This window comes from Pteropus medius, unplaced genomic scaffold, assembly GCF_902729225.1.
Source record: "Pteropus medius unplaced genomic scaffold, Ma_sr-lr_union100, whole genome shotgun sequence".
NCBI classification, from domain to species: Eukaryota; Metazoa; Chordata; class Mammalia; order Chiroptera; family Pteropodidae; genus Pteropus; species Pteropus medius.
The window spans coordinates 35649245-35671088 of NW_024351730.1; the positions used below are offsets into that span (position 1 = coordinate 35649245).

Consider the following 21844-nt stretch of genomic DNA (forward strand, 5'->3'; position numbering starts at 1 on the left):
GCTGTGAATTTGGTAGCTTTGCTTTTTTCTCTTAATTCTAAAGTATGTTAAAAATATTCAGCCAGAATACAAATTTCATCACCAGTCATGACTTTTCTATTCTGGTCTATTATGCTGGATCATACTGGGAAGATCCAGGAAGAGGCTGCTTATAAAGAGGGACAGTGAGGGCAGATTGATTTGAGGAAGTTATTTCAGTAAAACCTGAATGCCTCAGAAATAAAGTTTTGAATCTAGTTCTAAAATCTACTGATTCATTCTTTTTTTGTGTGTACAAGAGTTGAAATTGTACTTAGTGGGAATATTCTGGGAATGGCCTTTAAAAAATTCTGAGCCATTTTGCGAGCTCATCTAGCATCTCTGGCAGTAGCTTGGCTTCTGATCTAAGTTCCCCTTTAGGTTTCATCCAGTCGGCCTCTCTAAACCATTTTCAAGTTCCTGAGTCCTAAGTCATAAACATTAACCATGATTCTAAATTCCTCAGTTAATTTTTGAGGATATTCCTTGATTTAGGGAAGTCTTTTACTATGGCTCATAGTTCAGACCTGGGCCATAGTGTAAAAGTGGTTTGGGGAATAAATTTAAAGGCATCCTTGTTTTTATTAGGATTTTTTATTGGCCTGAGTGTTAAAAGGGCATTGAGTGATAAGATCTTCAGAATGAGAAGGGAGCCCCAACAGTGAGTCGAAAGTCTCGGGGCTGTTAGGAAGAGAGAGCGTGAAAGGAAAGGATACAGTCCTGATTAGAGGCACGTGTGGAGTGTCTTTCTGATTGTTTAGATTTCTCTTGTTTTAACTGGATGGTAGCTTTTTGTAAGGAATCTTTAAGAGACATGACTTTTGATTCAGTAGCTTTTCGTTAGACATCAGCATACCGATTGAAGAAAGTATCCCATTCTTTTTATTTAGTTTTTGAGTGTCTACATTCAAAAGCTCTTCATAAGTATATATAACTGTGTCTAGTTTATAAGAGCCCCAGAATGGATACTGTAATTCTCAATGACTTTTGGTTATTTTTTGCCAGTGTTTTAGAAATGTACAGTTATTTGTACCTTATTTCTATATCACAAAAAGGACAGAAATCCCAGAAGGTGTCCCTGCTTTCTTTAGATTGAGTGGTGTTCATTATTTTCTCTCATTGAAATAATGCTTCCTAATTTGAGAAGATTTACTGTTTCTGGCTGCTTGTGCACAGTTCCTGAGACCTATGAGTCTTATTGTAAAAATCTGGAGTCTTTCACACTCTAGTTTCTACCCTGTAAAAATCTGAAATCTCCTCCACCCTGATTTTCCAACTGAAAGAATTAGAACAACTTCAAAGAGCTCAGAACACAAAATAAGAGGAGCTACATCTGAGAGAAGCTTACTAGAGATCCTTGAAGGCCAGCGACCCAAAAAAGCTCTGTAGGTACCTTCACCTGCATCTGGGAGCCACACCCAGAATCTTCAGCTGAGATCTTCAGATTCTATCCTAGTTGCCAATCTGTCAAATGATAAAAATACAATTTAGTAATGAGTTTAAGTCTTTTATTCAAGTGAAAACAGTCCATCGTTTGTGGAGTGCAGTACCTCACAAATAGGTTACTTTTCCCTGGGGGATTTTGGGCTCTTGCCCAGAAGTTTTATACAGTGTTAGAAGCAGCAAGATAAAATAGAGCATGATTGTCTAGGAAGTCCTGTTTTATAGGGTAAGGTGAGCTTGCTAAAGCTGAGTTGGAGGATTTTGGTTGGTGTATGTTAAGTTTTGTGAACAGTGAGGTGTTTCCCTTAAGTGTGGGCTGACTTAGGTTTAGACTGTGATTTGGAAAGCAGAATTCAGATTTCTAAAATACGTAAATTATAAAAATATTTTCCCAATACTTTTTTCACATTGATTCAACTAGCATTTGGAGAGCAGATACTGAGCACTGGGCATCTGTTAATTTTAATGATTCTGTAGACTTTTTTTTTTTTTTTAAAGAACATGTTTAGTTGGCAAATATACATCTGCCTCTATGTATAATATACAGTTATAGACCTGTGGTTCCTTTCATCATAAGATATTTAACCCTTTTCATGTATACAGTCATTTAATAAAAATAAAAAGAGAATATTCCAGGCACTGAGATTTTAGCAGTGAGTGAGAATAGACAAGTTTCTTTTCTTTATAAACCTGATATTCTAGTGGATGAAGGCAAATAAATTAGAAATGATAGAACTAAACAGAATTTCACAGTGATAAGAAACATGATGGAAATAAGCAGAAAGATGACATTAAGGGACAAATCAGGTTAACAGGAGATCTTATGCCTAAAAAAGACTTATCAGGGAAGACTTTTCTGAGGATGCTGCCCTTGAACTGTAACTTGAGTGACAGGTCAACAGTTAAACCTGAATAAGCATCTTGACGGAAAGTATTATAATACTCCTCGCTGCTTTAGGAATTCTTCATGTTGGTTTTGGTCTTGTGCGCCTATGCACAGGCTGTGCACATTTTAATCTATATAACACCACAAATAAATATGCAAAAACAGAAAAATAAAACACACAACTTCCATTGTGTTTTATTTCTACTTTAAAACTCTCCCTCTCTCCCCTCTCCCCCCTCTCCCCCTCTCTCTCTCCCCTCTCTCTCTCCTCTCTCTCCCCTCTCCCTCTCTTCCTCTCTCTCAAGGGCTCACTAGGCTTAAAGGATAAAATTCACATACCTCAATTTAGCATCCATAGCTGCTAAAATGAATGCCTTTTACTATTTATGCAATTTTAGCTCCTACTGTTCCTAAACATAAATTTTTTTATTGCACTTAAACTACTCCAGCATAAATTACTTTATCTCGTTTCAGTTATTTAGTGTTTTGGTTTGTTTGTTTCTTTTACTTTGCTTTTAATCATTTTATCTGGACTACCCCTCTCCTATAACATATCTCTCATTTTGGGCCAAGCTCTATCTCATATCCTTGACTTGATCACCCAAACTAGGAGTGATCTCTCATGTTATAGAACTGCCTCAGCAGTTATCAGTCCTATATAACCTTTTGTCTTATTGTCAGTGTTATGTATTATTAGTTCTCAATACATACTGATATATATATATATATATATATGTATAGATATGCATATATATGTGTGCATACATATATATATCTCCTATATATTCACATAAAACCTATCATCTAGTAGTATAGTTTATCTTTTTTGTATTTATATCTGTGCAACTAAATTCTACATTCCTTGGGGGCAGGTAACATATTCTATACTTCTTGGATCCTGTATTTCTTTTTACCCATATTATCTGAACAATAGATTTCTTTTTTTTTTTTAAATGAAAGATTTTTAAATGTTTTAGTTTCCTGTCACTTAAAACTACAATGAAGTATTGAGATTTAAAAATAATGAAAATAATTGCTTCTGATTGACAAAATTCTGTTGGAGATTTGTGTTTAGAACCGGGATGGTAACTAAATATGATTTACAAAAATATCAGGAGAACCATGTGAGACTGACCAATTATTTAATTATTTAATTTTCTTGAAGTTTTCTACTTGAGGAATATATAAAGGAAAGAGTTGAATAAAACTGTTATTTTTGACTCTACTTACAATACCAAGGAAATAATAAAATTTAGTCCATATATCTTTCCTCTTTCACATTGTATTTGTTAGTAAAGTGTATTTAACTGGAAGTTGGGAGCCTGTAAGCATTACTAATATAAACTTTTTAATAAATTTAAATAAAATAGCAATTTTGACTTAGAAAATCATAAATAGAACAGTTTTATGTTGTTGTTTTTATTTAAGTGTTTCAACATTTTCTATGTTCATATTAAATTTCATTTTATTTTGTTTTATTAACTTGATGTCATTCATTTATTTATTTTTGTTTTCTTCTTTTCAAGGCCCTGTGGAATCCTACATGCACTGAAGGTTTATTTAAACCAGTACATAATTTCAACCTAAGTTAAATCATTATTTGACCATAAGGAATGTATCATGAATCACTGACCTATTAAATATCGAATATAATTAATTTTCCATTATTCCATATGTGAGCTCTTTCTTTGAATATGTAATACAGAAATGTTTTCATTTCATTATATTTCACACTCTTTGCATTTGTACCAAATTGCATAAAATATTGATGAATGAAGTTTCTACTAACATATTCCTACCTTATTCTTGTTTTATTTTTAAAACAAAAATAGACTTATTTAAAAATTATTTCTGTGTACACCTCATTCTAGAATGTAATATTCCACTTGGCAGTACGTATTTTTTGTTCAACTTTCTCATCCATATCATTTGTCTCTCTGATTATAGTTTTCACTTAATTTTACCACATATTCTATGCATATTGGATAAGTTTGAAAATAATGCTTCCAGTTTCTCCATTCTAGTGGGACAGTTTCTAGTGAAGAACTAAACTATTTATTTCTTTTCCTTCCATTGAGACTAAAAGATGAACTAACTATGTCTTCAAATGGAATAAATAATGAAGTGTCTTATTCTAACTACAGGAAGTCAGAAAGCTATTTCTCTAAACAAGTGAAGAAAATTTACTAGATGTGGACCTTATATTGAGGGAAGTTTGTTGAGTGTGTCACAAGTGAAAGCCTGTCTTCTGTACTTGGCAACCCTACCTGATTTTGATGTGTCCTTGTTTATTGACTTTCTATAATAGTTCACTTTAATTATCAAATGGCCAGGTGGCAAGGATCAGTGATGGAGCACAGAGTGGCTCAGTCTTGTGGGCAGGATGCAGGGTAATATTGCTAAAGAAAAGAAAGCAGGTTTTACTGAGTTCTCTATTTTGAAGAGATGAAATGAAATAATCGTGATTAATGGTTGTATCATTCAGATATGTTATAAAATGTCTTAAATTATTTGAATCATTATGTGACATATAATATACATGATCAAATGCTGGATTTAAACCACAGTTTTAAAATAAAACTATAAATATATTTATTTACATGGAAACATTGTCTGTGTCCTTGTTAACTTTGTACCTTAAAGTACCCTTTTATGATCCAAATTACAAAAACCTATTTGTTCCTCTAACAGTTTTCTAGAGTTTATTTTTCTATCTTATTCTTATCTCTTTCTTTTTATTGTCTTATTTTATATTTGAAAACTTTAAGTGTAGATAATGTAAGAAACTGTATTACCTACAATAAAGCACTCCCAGTAAAGATTTTTATCAACTTGAAGGCAATATCATTCTGAAGAAGATCTCAATTAAAGCTATTTTGACTAGGATGCAAAGGAAAAAAAAAAAACTTGTATTAGTTAGTAGATTAGGTCAATAAATTTACTTTTGCCTCAAAAGCAATGTAGCAGAAACTGTCAATAAAGAGCATAAAAAGACACCTACCTCAAAAGATACAATTTTATGATTTCTCAACACCAGTACATTTCATGCTGCTCAGAAACCCTTCTTCTCCTCCTCCTCCTCCTCCTCTTTCTTTCCTTCCTTCTCCTCTTCCTCCTTTCCTTTCTTCCTCCTCCTCCTCCTCCTCTTCCTCCTGTTCCTCCTCCTCCTTTTTCTCCTCCTCCTCCTCTCTCTTCTTTTTCTCTCTTCTCTTCCTTCTCCTTCCTCCTCCTCCTTCTTCCTTCTTCCTTCTTTCTTCTTTTATATGGAACTTGGGCTGAACATGTTTACAGGTTAATTTACTTTCGTAGAAGAATGTATTAAGAACTTCTCACAATATTTATTATATAATCTGTCTATTTAACTATAAAATGTTGTTTTGTATTTGATTATATTAAAAATAGATTAAAAACATTAACGTCAAAGTATTGTTATTGTTTTTGGAAAAATTTATAAGAACCATTGTAATTATTGTACTATATTCCAGGTTGTAACAAACTAAGGTTGATTATTGTTCCACAAAGAAGCAAGAGGCATCAGAGTATATCTGACTGTTGCAAATAATGCATCATTATTATTTATTGATGAAAGGAAACATTATGTTTCACCATTATGCATGCCATGTTTGTCTGAAATACTCTGACAGTCACTAACTAAAAGTAAGAGATGGTTAAGTTTAAGCATATTTTTTTTCCAAGTAAGAAAAGTGGAATTTGAAGAGATTGAGTCACTTTCTCAATTAATGTAACTTTTCTAACATCTCAAAGCCATGGATTGTGCTCAGATGTTCCAGATCAAAGTCAGGATATTTTGTTTTCCTCATTTCAGAATGCTGGTTGATTGCATGACTGCAAAACTCGATATAAATTATATATATATTACATGTGTACATATAGAGATAATGGCATACTGCATATGTGTTATTAAAGATTGAATTTCTCTAAAATTTGCATTATGGAATAGAGATAATTGTTATGATGAAGATTTACTATGTTAATGCCTAACTGTCTAAGATGATGTATATGAGCTAAGGAAATAATTTTATATAATAGTGAGAATTATTCAAATATAGAGAACTACTTAGAAGGAAAACCAAGGATACTTTTGCTAAATATTTTAATAATTATTAACACATACTTTATATTTTAATTCATTCTGAAAGTTTAATTTTCAGTGCCCTGAAATATATGCATGTTAAATGTTCTTATCATATTTTTAAATATAGGCAAATTATAATTCTCAGTTAGATTGATGACATATAGTTGTGTTTTAAATTATTTTAATGACTAAAATAAGAATATCTTATACACATACAATTTTTATTATGATACACATGGAAATTTCCTTGCTAAAGTATTCAAAATTCTATCATTTTCATAATTTCCTAAATTTGATAATGTTTAAAAAACAAAATGTACTATCTTTTCCACATTTAACTTGCTGCTAGAGGCAATAATATCCAAATTTAACAAGGAGATGCTTTTCATGTTTTGTTTTTTGCACTTGTCACAGAGTTCTTTAAGTATAGTTCTATCCTCTATTAATTTCTCATATGTAATCACTCTAAAAAATCTCTCTTGTTTTTTTGTAACAGTAATCACGATTATAATATGCTAGCACCTTTAAAAAAACTATAACAATAATTCATACATTTTTAAATGTGTCAATCTCATTTGATATGTATAGTTGAAAGAAGTTCATGTGTCAAGAATAGTTGAAATATATATCCTCATTGAAAAGAGCTGTTATTCCTGATATTAATAAGCATTAAGAACTGTGAGAATGTCCTCTGCGTTCCAGGCGACATCTGTTGAATATCTGAATTTGTGTAATATATTTATACCATTAATTATAATGGAGAAGAGTCAAATAGCCTTAAAATGGGGGAGGGGTAGAAAGATATGTGAGCATTTTATTTTTTACCCTGACGCAAACATTCAGTAAATGTTACGTATTCTCTTACCTCTGTTTTGTAAAAGTTTTTCTCCACTTTTCTATTTTCTTCTTTAAACACTCTATATAGACACACATACAGGAGGTTTATGAACAGGAGGCAAATGATAATATTTTCTAGAGACTTCCTAATATTTGAAAGCTATTTATTGCATCCTTTATAATCATTATGGTCAGATTATATACACACATACATATGTATACACATAAAATGAGGAAATTCTCATTTTAAAGTTATCTTTTTAAAAAAAGAATTTGATTAGGAGGAAGAAATGTCTAGGTAACCTGAGCATTTCTGAGGAAGAAAGGGAAAGAGCAATGACAAATGAATGCTAAGTGGAGACAAACAAGTAGTGTGACAAGAGTAAAATCATTATTGCTATACTTCCCTTAAAGATTTAGTTCAGTTTTACTAAGTTTCCAACTTTCTTTAAGTTATAAGACTCAAGAGATGAAGGAAGTCTTCCCATACCCCTGTAAAAGAACAGCCAGTAGCTTAAACTTTGATGAACAATCTGAAAGGCTTATGTACTAATTTTGAATATAATGACCAGAGAGAGTGAATAAATGTTATGCCTTCCTACCTAGGCTCTTCATAGAACTTTCTCCTTCATAAGGCTGGCAGGATTTCTGACCTGGGAAGAGATTGATGTTACCTTTTTTCATTAAGAATAACAGAGTGAACTTGAAAGAACAAGTAACTTCATTTGTCAATAAATATGCTACACAGATTTTGATTTTCTTTACATCATGGTGTATATATATGTTTTAAGATGTTACCGTGTTAATGTAGATTTAGAGTTTCATTTACTAGTACAATTTTTATTCAACTTTATGATTTGTTTTTGGAGATCTCTATCATCTGAGTGTCATTTGGATGTAGTTACATGAATTTTAAGAATAGGATCCTAAAGATTAATGACTAGTCTTTTGAAAACTACTATATTCATTTCAGTAATGCAAATATGAGTAAAATCTTATATGCATAACACTATATAACATTGTTTTTTTAATGTTTTATCAGAATGTAATCTTTAGAAAGCAAAAAAAACCTCATTAATTTGATTTAAAAAGTAAACATTTAGTAGAATGTCATATATACATTGGAAATTTATTGTTGGCTTTTGATGAAAAAATATTTATTATCTGGTGAGCTAATACAGATGATCAATTATCAAATCAGACTAACACAAATTATAGATTTTACCCCAATACTAAACTTTACTAATCTTTCAAAGTTCTGGCAGACTAGCTCAGATGAAAGAGGGAATGTTGGGGGCAGCTCTTAAAGCTCTTTTATCCTCACTAAACATCTTCTGCCTGATCCAGAGTAATAAATCAGATCGCCAAGTGAGGTTTTGTGGGGTTACTTCACACAGCAGGAAGAAGGATTGTTTCATCCATGAAACACTTCTATTTTATATCCTAATAGTGTGACATTTTTCAGGGAACCGTGCTCATAAATACAGATTCTAAGTTTATTTACTCAAATCAGTGTTTAACCAGGGACATGCTATTAAAATTTCCATATATGAGGATGTTTCTTCAAGCAAATATTATTAGTTTATATTCCTGGAGAACCAGTTTTCATGTTGACAAGATTAGATGAGTTTACCTTCTTTCTTTTCTTTCTCTTAGAAAAGTCAGTTTAACTCCTTCTCCTCACCTACCTCATTACCACCATTCATTCTGAGATTGATAGTCTATTGGAATGGAATGGTAAACCCAATGTCCAAATTTTTCATTTCTCTTTAATGGTAAAGGAAATGAAACTGTATAAGAAAAAGTTTATCTGACTGAGATTGCAGTTATTTTTTGTCTTCTGTGTTGTAAATGTTTCAAAACACAGTTTGAGGCCAGCGATAGGATATTGTTTTTCTTGGAGATTCTTTTTGTTTCCTTTTATTTTTCACTTAAGGCCAGCTTTCAGGAATTGCCATTTTTGAAAGTCAAGAATTTTGTGATACACTTGGAAGAGAAAAAGTAAAAATTTTTTAAATAAAGTTTTTCGAATATATTCTCTAATATACTACATAAGAGAAGAGCCAGTTATTTAAATGTTATATTTTTAAAAAAGAAATTTAACATTTAAAATGATATAATATTTAAAATTATAAATATCCCCATTTGCTGTTTATTCAAAATTATTTCTACTGGAGCAATAATTCATTCAGCTAATTGGACTAGATATATTTTTCTTCTTTTTTCAGTTATACTATATGCCTCATTATGTGTTTAATTAAATATAAAATACCTAGTCTTAAGATATTTTAGATGTAGGTTTATTTTCGCAAAATCTCTATTCTTTATTTCATTTTCTTCCACTTGGTATATATCAAAAGTACAGTAGGAAAATTCTCATAAAAGAAAACACATACAAGAAAAACTAAATCCAATATCAGTGCCTTTACTCACATCAGTCTCCTAATTTATAGAGCTATTTTTTCTCTGTGAACTTGTTCATGTGAAAAAAGACTCCACCATGTTTCATATTCCTCAGCCCATCTCCAAGATATTTCCTAGCTTCTCCAGAAATGTTGGATCTCCATCATTTCTAAATCATTCTGCAGTTCAATATGGGTAACATTTGTGACTCTTATAATGTATCAAGTGCTGTTCTAAAGGTTTTACCCATTTTAAATATTTTAACCCTCACAAAGTCTATGAGATAGCTACTGTTATCTGATACCCTTTTGCAAGCAAAAAAGCTGACATATAGACAAATAATTTGCCCAAAATGACATCCTAGAAAATTACTGGGCTGTATTGAAGCATAGGCCCTCTGGATCTGTAATCTGCAACTTTAAAAGACAATTTTCTGTTGCCAATTAGGTGATTCACAGAATACTTGAAATTGTGCTTATCTCATGTGTCCTACTCTTATCATCTCAACCAAGGTATTAGCTCTTTAAAATGAGGAACATATTGTATAGGATTTCTCAATCTTCTTTAAAGATGGTGGAGGTGGATGGAGCTCAGAGGTAATCTGTTTCCACCTCCTTGCTTTACAGATTTAGTTAGGCGACTTGTCTGAAAATTTATTCAAAGAAGTTTACTTATTTGTCCAAAGTCACAACAGAAAGTTTATCAGTGCTTAGACTAAAGTACTACTTATTGGTCTTTGGCTTCTCAGTTCACTATACAGTTACTCATGCTAAGTCTTCTGATACAACACCTACTGGGAAAATGCTGGTATACTAACACCAGAGTAAAAGAAATGCTTTCCCATTGATGCTAGTGAATAACATTGGTGTCACTAATCTCACATTGCTCACACTTGTCATAATTTAAAAAAATATTATAAATCAAATATTCTGCTTATAGGGAGATATCACATATACATCATTCTGTGATATGCTGCTTTTCAAAAAATAATAGATATTAAAACTCCTAACATTCTAATAAAGTAAATTTTTGCCTTTCATTTTTATACTTATGAGTAATCATACTAGTATTATAAACATGAGCAAATGCAATTTTGCTGTAGTTTAGTGGAGAGAATAATGGCTAATATTTATTAGGTGCTACTATGTGCTAAACAGTATTCTACGTGTTTTATGTGTGCTAACTCATGTAATCTTAAACAAAACAAAACTAAAATAGATCTATTGTTATTCTCATTTTATAAAGGATGAAATAAAGTCACAGCAACGTGTTGTAAAATTCCCAAGGTCATTAAACAGGTAACAACAGAGTTGGGATATAAATCTAAGCAGTCCTGATTCTAGAATCCACATCCTGAATCACTACACTGTGTGGTCCCCCGAATAGAATAGGATAAACTGAATCCATAGTTATACTGCAGAAACAATTCCCAAATTGTAATCACTTTAACTTTTCATTTGCTTATTTACTTATTTATTGCTTATGCTGTACATTTATTGCTGGCTGACAGGCAGCTCTCTGCCCTCACTGCAAGACTCAGATCGTTGGAAAAAAAAAACAATTTTTATTGGTTACGTTGTACCCTTTAAGGGGAAGAGAGAATCACAAATTGCACAATGAGTCTTAAATTTCCACTCAGAAGTGGCATATAACACTTCTCACGTTTTATTGGTCAAAACAAAGAAAATCAAATGGTCACAGCTAACAATCTCCAAGTGGTCAGAGAAGACTCAACCAATCCATATGCCCAAGTGGGGAAAACCACAAAAAATGAGCAAACTTCACTAAATGGCTGCAATTGTATTTTTTTCTCTAAATCTAGTTTAAATAAAAATATAAAAATTATTATTTGATAAATATACTGACATAAAAATCCTTTAATTTCATGACAGTTTTTCAGAAGGAAACTAATTCAATGTTTTTTTTTCATGGTAGAAGCAAAATTTATCGATCAGTTGCTCCATGCTAGATATTGTTCTAAGTGCTTTGGAGGCATGATCTAATTTAATCGTCACAAATTACATGGACAACTTGCCCAAAGTCACATAGCTGGCAGAGGCAGGATTTATTTATGTGTATATTTATTTTTTTTGTTAATTTTTACTTTTTATTTACAGTTGACATGTGGTATTATATTAAGGTCAGGTATACAACATAGTGATTGTATATTTCTATAACTTATGATGTGATCACACCTATAAGCCTAGTACACATCTGACAGCATACATACTTATTCTAATATTGACTATATTCTCTATGCTATACTTTACATCCTCAAGACTGTTTTTATAACCATTCAATTTGTACTTTTTAATCCTTTCATGTTTTTCACCCATTCCCCAAACCCCCACACCATATGGTAACCATCGATTTATTCTCTGTATCTATTAGTTTGTTTCTGTTTTGATTGTTCACTTATTTTGTGTTTTAGATTTCAAATAAAGGGAAATCATATAGTATTTGTCTTTCTCTATCTCACTTATTTTAGTTAGCATAATACCCTTTAGATCCTTCTATGTCGTCGCAAATGACAAAATTTTATTTTTTTATGGCTGAGTAATAGTCCATTGTACATAGGTATTACCTCTTCTTTATCCATTCATCTATTGATGGACACTTAGATTTCTTCCATATCTTGGCTATTACAAATAATGTTGCAGTGGACTAGGAGTGCATATATCTTTTCGAATTAGTGTTTTGAATTTCTTTGGATAAATACCTAGAAGTAGATGTGCTGGGCCATATGGTAGTTCTTTTTTTAATTTTCTGAGGAATGTCATACTTATTTTTTTTAAAGTGAGTACACCAATTTTAATCCCACCAACAGTGCACAAGAATTCTCTTTTCTCCACATCCTCACCAACAATCATTGTTCTTGAGTTATTGATGATAGCCATTCTGACAGTTGTGAAGTGATATCTTGCTATGGTTTTACTTTGCATTTTCCCGATGATTAGTGATGTTCAGCCATCTGTATATCCTCTTTGGAGAAATCTACTCAGGTCCTCTGCCCATTTTTATGTCAGAGTTTTTTTACTTTTTTTTTTTTTTTTTTTGGTGTTGAGTTGTATGAGTTCTTTATATATTTGGATATTAACCCCTTATCAGATATATCATTGGCAAATATCTCCTCACATGCAGTAGGCAGTCTTTTCTTGTGTGTGATGGTTTCCTTTGCTGTACAAAAACTCACTAGTTTGATTTAGACCTGTTTGTTATTTTTGTTTCCCTTGCCCAAGGAGACATATTGAAAAAACACATTGCAGAGACTGATGTCAAAGAGTTTACTGCCTACATTTTCTTCTAGGAGTTTTATGGTTTGGGGGTCTTACATTTAAGAATTTAATCTATTTTCAGTTTATTCTTGTATATGATGCATGTAAGAGATCTAGTTTTATATTTTTACATGTATCTGTTCAGTTTTCCCAACAGCACTTATTGAAGAGACTGTCTTTAACCTATTGTATATTCATGTCTCTTTTGTCATAGATTAATTGACCATATAGGCATGAGTTTATTTCTGGTCTCTTTATTCTGTTACATTGATCTATATGTCTGTTTTATGCCAGTAGCATGCTGTTTTGATTCCTACAGCTTTGTAGTATAGTTTGATATCAAGTACGGCAGCAGTCCTTAACATTTTTGGCACCAGGGACCTGTGCACCTATGAGAATCTAATGCCTGATGATCTGAGATGGAGCTGAGGTGGTGATGCTAGAGCTGGGGAGCAGCTGCAAATACAAATGAAACTTTACTTGCTCTCCTGCTACTCACTTTCTGCTGTGCAGCTCAATTCCTAACAGGCCACGGACCGATACCAGTCCATTGCCCACAGGTTGGGGACCCCTAGTAGGGTGATACTTACAACTTTGTTCTTTCTCAAGATTGCTTTGGCTATTTATTTATTTTGTAGTTCCATGTAAATTTTAGGATTATTTGTTCTAGTTCTGTGAAAAATGTCTTTTGGTTTGTGAAAAATTGGTTTTTGATAGGGATTGCATTGAATCTATAGATTGCTTTGGGCAGTATGGACATTTTATTGATATTAATTTCTTCTAGCCATGACCACAGCATATGCTTCCATTTATTTTTAACTTCTTAAATTTCTTTCTTCACTGTCTTATAGTTTTCCAAATAAAGGTCTTTTACCTCCTTGAGTAAATTTATTCCTAGGTATTTTAATTGTAAATGGGATTATTTTCTTAAGTTCTCTTTATGATAGTTTCTTATTGATGTATAAAAATGCAACTGATTTCTAATATTTTGTATCCTGCTACTTTACAGAATTCATTTATTCTAATAGTTTTTGGTGAAATTTTTAGTGTTCTCTGTATAGTATCATGTCATCTGCAAATAATGACAGTTTTACTTCTTTCTTTCCAATTTGGATGACTTTTATTTCTTTTGTCTGATTGTTGTAGCTAGGACTTCCAATATTATATTGAATAAAAGTCGTGAAAATAGACATTCTTGTCTTGTTCCTGGTCTTAAAGAAAAAGCTTTCAGCTTTTAACCCTTGAATATGATGTTAGCTGTATGTTTGTCATACATGATCTTTATTTCGTTGAGGTATGATCCCTCTACTCCCTACTTTACTGAGTGTTTTTATCATGAATGGATGTTGGATTTTGTCAAATGCTTTTACTTCATCTATTGATATAATCATATCACTTTATCCTTTATTTTGTTTATGCAGTGTATCATCTTAATTGTTCTGTAGATGTAGAACCAAACTTGCTTATCGTGTGTATGTATGTGTCTATCTGCATCCCTTAATTTACTGTTGTGATTACACGTGATCTTCCTACTTTTGTCTTTTAACCTTGCCCTAGCTTTTTAGTTAGTTCATCCAATGCTATTACCAAGATATTTTTCTTTTCTATATTTTCTTATTTATACTTTCGATCTTTTATTTTTTTCTTAAAGAAGTGTCTTTAACATTTCTTATAATACTGGTTTAGTGGTGATGAACTCCTTTAGCTTTTTCTTGTTGGGGAAACTATTTATATCTCCTTCAATTCTGAATGATACCCTTGCTAGATAATCTTGGTTGTAAGTCATTGCATCTCATTGCTTTGAATATTTTGTGACAGTCCCTTCTGACCTGCAAAACTTCTGTTGAAAAATCTGTTGACAATCTTATTAGAGCTTTCTTGTACTGTAACTAACTGCTTTTCTCTTGCTGCTTTTTTGTACATAACTTACTGCTTTTGCTGCTTTTAAGATTCTTTTTGTCTTTAACTTTTAGCATTTTAATTATGACGTTTCTTGGTGTGGGCCTCTTTGGGTTCACCTTGTATGGGACTCTCTGCTCTTCCTCCACTTATATGTCTATTTCTCTTAGGGTAGTTTTAAGTCATTATTTCTTCAGATAGGTTTTCAATACCTTGCTTTCTTTCTTATTCTACTGGCATTCCTATGATGTCAATGTTAGTATGATGTTGTTCCAAAGGACAATAAACTATCCTCATTTTTTTCTTTTTCTTTTTCTTTTTTTCTATTCTGTTGGATGTTTTTTATTTCCTTGTCTTCAAGATCATTGATCCAGTCCTCTGCTTCATCCAATGTTATTGATTTCTTACAATGTACTCTTAATTTTAGTTATTCTTTATTTCTGACTGTTTAGTTGTTTTTTTTTTTTATGGTTTTTATCTCTGTTGAAGTTCTCACTAAGTTCATTTATTCTTCCCCTAAGTTCCTTGAGCATCTTTATAATCAGTATTCTGAACTCTGTATCTGATAGGTTGCTTGTCTCCATTTTGTTTAAGTTTTTTTTTTCTTTCCTAGAGTTCTGTTCCTTCATTTGGATCATGTTTGTCTCCTCATTTTAGCTGATTTCCTGTGTTTACTCTATGTATAGGTAGATCTACTATGTCTAATGGTCTTGGCAGAATGGTCGTGTATTAGGTATCTTATGGATCCCAGTGGAGCAGTCTCCCTGGTCACCTGAGCCAGGTGCTCCAGGAGTGTCCTTGGTGTGGGTTGTGTGCACCCTCCTGTTGTAGCTGAGACTCCATTGCTGTTGTCACATGAGTGGATGGGGTTGCCCCTCAGGCTAACTGTCTGTGAGGGCTGGTCATGAATTCAGTGGTCGTGTTGTGTGACGGCTGACAACACAGAGTGGGAGCCTCTTTGGTGGGGCTCTAGTGCCAGCTGAGTCCAATTGAGGTGACATACCCTTACCAATGAGACATTTCAGGTGTGTCATTATAGATCTGTTTGAGTGGTGGTCTGGTGTGATCTGAAGCTGGCTGCTGTGTGTGTATTGGTTCTGAAGCCTCTTGAGAGGTGTTCTAGTGCCAGCCAATGTCAGCTACTGCTTGTGCTGTGCTTAGGGCCTCTTGTCAGGAGCTACAAAGTGATTTTTGGTTGTTTGCTGATTGCACCAGGCTTGGAGGCACTTGGTAGAGGCTACACTGCAAACTGAGGCTGGCTATCAGTGCCAGGCTTGGGGACCTTTGGTTGGCACCATGATGTGGATGAGGCCAGCAACCACTTGTTCTGGTCTGTGGCCACTTAGTTGATGCTACATTTCAGGTCAACACTGGCCACCACTTGTGCCAGGCTTGAGGTACCTGATGTGACTTAAAGTGCAACTTGAGGTCAGTTGCCACTTGTGCTAGGCTTGAGGCCACTTAACCAGAACTATAAGGTACACTGAGGTCAGCTGCTGCCTGTTTGAAGTTTGTGGACACATGAGAAATTATAGCAATGTCCACAGTGTCAGCCGTGACAGGATGCTTGTGTGGAGGAGCTACTGTAAGTGGCTTGGGCTGCGCTTATGTGTTGGATGGGCTGAGGTCTCACAGCATCAGTAGGGTGGATGAATGGTATTCACCAGGTTAATGGAAAGCACAGATCTGGTGCTCTGCCAGCTGGATGGGAGAAACATTCAACAAAGGAATATTGACCCCTACCAGTACTTTGGTTCCTGGGGAAAGCTGCCCTGACCCTTACCCTTCCAGTCCTTGCCCTGAATCTAGTCAATTTAGTTTCTCCTGTGTCTCTGGTGCTTTCGAGCTACTGCTTCTTCAGTGCATTTTAGAGCAAGTGAGTTTGTGAGCAAGTGAGTGTGTGGCTCTATAAGAGAAGTACCTCAGTCTCCAGCCACCATCTCTCAGTTGGATGCAATCCCTGCTGGTTTTTCATAGCCAAATGTTATGGGGACTTCTGGCACTGGAACTTTGGGCTGGAATGCCCAGCGTCATGCTGGGACCCCCTCACTCCTCAGGAGCCATGCCCACAGTTGAAATATCCCTCCTGATTCTTAATTCACATATTGTGGGTGTAGGACTTGCCCATTCCTACCAATCTCAATGTAGCTTCTTCTTTATATCCTTATTTAAGATAATCTGCAGATGGTTCTCAGTGATGGTTCTATAATTTGGTTGTAATTTTGATATGGTAGGATGAGGCATAATTCAAAATTTTTTAAACTTGTAAGTGAATACCCCTCCTTAAAATGGCACATGTATATAACACTTACCTCAATTTTTGAAATAAGACATAAACATGTTATGTATAGCATATTCTCCAAATATGTTTTAGTCATTCTATTAGATTTTCAGATATTTCTATTTTTATAAAAATATTTCTGTTTAAAATCAACAGAGTATCTACTGATTGGCCTAGACTTTGTTGATTTTACCACAGTCCTGTTCCAGCTTGTTTTAACTATTTTAAAATAAATAATCATACCCATATCTGTGAGTTTTTTTCCAGGCTACTTGATTATTTTTATGTAGATATCATTATTGTACTTGTCAGAATAATTCAAGGTGACAGTGATTTTCCAACAAAATTTTTAGTTGTTTACCTCCATACAAACTTTCATTAGGCACATTTTTTCCCTCTGTAAGTATCTAGAGATTTTAAGTGACAAGCATGATATTTTACATGTGTGTACAAAAATGACATTCTTGTTCCCAAACAATATGCTGTGCTTGATCCAGAAATCAATAATTTGCATCAATAAATAAGTTCCATGTTGTGTGTCTTCCTTTTAATTTAATGTTAAAACCTTCTCCTTAATCATTTTTTATATTTTCAACATTTATGAGATAAAAATACGATCATTTTTAATTCTCACAATACACAATTTTTATTTAACGAGAAAATTGTCAATTGAAATTTTAATTTGTAGGCAAACCAAGCTGCATCTTTCTGCTTGCTCTTTTTTTTCACTGTTGAATGTAACATGAAATCTTTGATATTATTTATTTCTAGTCCATAATTTGTTGATTCCTACTATACTAATTAATTCAAACTTTTTTTATTGTAAGTAAAATACCTCAACATTCATTGTCAATATGATAGCCAACATTACCAAAGCTATCATTTACTTTAAATATCATTGTGTGTGTGTGTGTTCGTGAGTGTGTATGTGTGTGTGTGTGAGAAATTAGGGTTCTCTTTTTTAGGCTGATCTTATTCAAATTCATTTACAGACTATAGAAAAAATAACTATGTAAGTAAGAAGAGTATTAAAATGTTAGAAATATATATTTTTTATTCTCAATATTTGTCACGTATGTTTTATATTTAGATCATGCAGGATAAAAGAAAATTTGTAAATAATAGAAGTATTATTAGCCTAGTTTTTACTGTTACAATTCAAAATCTTAATAGGGTTTTTTAAAGCACAAATTATAAAAAGATGTTAATTCTAACTATTTGTCAATAATTAATTTTTTAAGTTTTAAGATATAGCTCCGATGTTAGGTAAATTTTATGCATTAGAAATGTCAAAAATCCAGAAATAGCAAAATTAAAACCATTAAATCAATAAATAGTATTTAGTAAGAGTTTTTTGTGCATGTAAAAACAGTTTTGGAACTGGGAGCCTTCGTAATCAAAAACTGATATGAAAGCTCAGGGGCATTAAATTACAGAATGGCTTAAAAATGAAAATGAAGTTGTTTACCCTTTACAATGATTGGTAAGTACAATGAGGGCACTCAAATGTCAGGGAATTGGTTAAAAGTGAATTTCTTATCCCATTTTTAGGAAGATGACTTGTTTCTTTTATGATTGTCAGAGGCATTTATAAGAAATAACCTAAGTTCCGCCTATGTTTATGAATTAAGTTTGATTTAGTTTTGTCTGTTCAGGGAATTCTCAAGTCCAGACTCCATTTTGTTTTTGATTTTAACAGAAAAAATAGAAGTGAAATATTCAGAATATTAGGTTGAGTATGTTTTATTTGTCAACCAAACTTTACAAGGAAATCATGATTTGCATGGATTCACATTATTTTTGTTTATTTAGGCAATATTTACTAAATACTTACAATGTATTGGGCCCTCGGGCATGAAACCATATAACACTATGTACTAACTACCACAGATGAATACAGACTTACCAGAATATGTAGGTATAATCACACTGCTTTTTAATGTTATAATTACCGTAATAAAAATGTCTGAGGTGAAATGTGATAATTTCAGAAACATAATGTGTTTTAGCATTATTTGAAATCTATGAATGTACTAATTTTTTGGATTATCTTATAGATTTCTATAGTGAAAGAGAAGAGATACTAACATATTAAGTAGCTCTGAGTATCAAGTATAGGCACACTTAATCCTTTTCAGTATGTTCTGTTATTTATTTTTTTTAAATTAATTTCTGCCTGAAGAAGACACATCGAATGTCTATGTGAGCAGTCGTGCCACATAAGAATCCAGTTTAATCCTTTTAGCTCCATCAAATATTTAGGAATGACAAACTTTAATAAGAATAAAACAGTTATAAATTGTGGCTAGAGGACAAAAAACACATAAGTAAATGTTTAATTTGAAGGAACATCATGTTCTCAAACTGGTTAAAATATGATAACTACTAAAAAATCAAAACAATATGGAAAATAGAAAAAGGTTGTATGGGGTCTCCATCATTGTCACTATATGGGGTCAGGGGCAGCACTATTGTACCAGTAGTGTACCAAATTGATAATTAAATGTCTATTACCAGTTATGTTTCAGTCTCACGTGATATATCGGGAAAACAAATCATTCCGATGTAGTAAGTAGATGCCATATCATTCATACATTCATTTATTTGATAAAGCATGTATTGTGTATCAGTTATATGCCAGATATTCATGTAGTTGCTGGGCATACACAGTAAACAAAGCAACTATAACTCCCGCTCTATGGTGTTTTCTTCTCATTTGCTACCTATAACAATAGTTAGTTGCAGGCCCTGTCATTATCCCTGCTCTGCAGATGAAACCGTGGAGGTTTAGAGAGGATAAATAACTGACCTGATGTCGCAGTAAGCAGTAAGTGTCTTCCACGTTAGTCTGACAACAGCAACTGAGCCATTATCATCACACCAACACCTTTCCACTAGGTACAGTATTAGAACAGGAGTGATTATCTCTATTGGAAAGGTACAAAAAGGCAGTGATGATTTTGTTTCATTTTGTGGTAGATGAGGATAGAGATGTGACTCAGACTATTTGCTAGGATCCCTATTCAAACTATATTTTAATAAAAAGAGAAAAAGTGAAATAGACAAAAGACAATCTCTAAAATATTTTGATTGTCATATTATGAGTCAGTGTCTTAGAGAATGAATGAGTTTGAATTTCATTTTATTGCCTTTATATTTCTGAACTATCACACAGGTCTTATAAATGTATTTTTTTTTTTTCTTGGAGACTAATTAAACTTGATGGAGACTGAATGTATTTTTATTACTGACTGCATCTGCTGGCGAAGACCCAAATAAAAAACAAAACTGAATTATATAGCTGCATTCTAATATCATCACCTACTAATCAAATATAGAAACTCTTAAAAAAGGAAAATGTTGAATTAACACAGCTCTAGCTATCTGATTCAGAAAGATAGGGTGGAAGTCATCTCTGTTTTCTGTAGAGGCTTTTGTAGAACTATAGAGCCAGGAGGCATACTTATAGCTCTCTAACAAGCATACATGGTAATTAAAAACAGCAAGGTTTCTGCTTGCATAGCCTGATTCTCTTGGGTATGGAGATAACCACTTTTACCTGACCCTAGGGTACTCTTGAAAGAAATATGATTGCACTGTGGAATCTCTTTGTTTCTCCTACATGTAATCGAAACATGGCTGACATGATATTTCAGTACTTTGTTCTGTCCTGCACTCTTACATTTTCAAGTTTCACAAATATGTTTAGCTTTGTTAATTACAAATAAGTATGAGATCTCTATCACTGACTATCAATTCAATAATTGTTTATTGTGTATCTCCTATGTACAAGGAATAGGCATTTTTGTAAGCAAAGTTGGAGTATAACACTAGAAATTTTACTCAGAATTAGTAGGGTTTAACAGGATAAATTATAATTTCATCTTACTGATAAGTCCGTAAATATGATTTTTCAGGAGCATTGACATCATGAAACCTAATGGCACACCACCATATGTCAAAAGGGAAGTGAACTAATGTTTCATCTCTCAATGGTTCTGAATTTGTTTACTTAGCAAAGTATAGAAGAAAATGACCCTTAACACATAGCTTTTGGTTTGGCACTCTTGTCCAAGAAGATGATAAAACTAGCTTTTGATAAACTTAGTAAATTAATAGTTTGTAAAGGAACTTTATCAAGAAATCTATGGGCCAAAAGGGAAGAAAATTCTGTGAAGAGCATAAACCTTTTTTAATTGAGAATGTTTTTTAAAGTAGGGGAAATTTTATATTTCAGTTATCTTTCTTCATTTTATAATATTCTCATGAAACGAGAGTATTGAAAGTGTGGGTAAAGTATTCTGTGTAAGTTTTCATAAAATCTTACAACATAATCTGTAGATTAACAAGCTTTGTTAGAAGTCCCATTCAATAAAAAAACATAAGAAATATATTTTATAAATAATAAGGAAGAAATATCAAAAAACACATTTTATTAACTCTTGGCATGTCCTGCAAAGAGAAATAGAATTGGATGTCTGGCTTCATGTAGACATACTTGAAGACTCTTAGCATGGATAATTGTAATTTTTATTTTGAATGCTTCTAAATTCTTTATTCTGGTTTTCATTATTGCAAGTGGAAACTAAGATTTTTTTCAAAGGGGAGATAATTGAGGCTATTATTACAAATAAACTCTGATAGGCTAACTTTTCCATTCACAGTAGGATAACTCTCTAAATAGCGATTCTCTGAATGTTAATATT

General features: G+C 32.7%; 1 protein-coding gene across 2 annotated transcripts in view; it reads left to right on the plus strand.

Moving 5' to 3' along the window:
- The window catches only part of CCSER1 (coiled-coil serine rich protein 1), a 1118997-nt gene that overhangs the window by 625082 nt on the left and 472071 nt on the right, over positions 1-21844 (plus strand). Inside the window, exon 10 of one of the 2 annotated variants that reach the window (XM_039845719.1) lies at positions 3874-4954. The exons of the other annotated variant lie outside the window; for it this stretch is intronic. Within the exon in view, the coding sequence (XP_039701653.1) occupies positions 3874-3939 (66 nt within the window). The 3' untranslated portion in view covers positions 3940-4954. Of the gene's footprint in view, positions 1-3873; positions 4955-21844 lie in introns of those variants that run through there. 2 annotated transcript variants of the gene reach the window in all.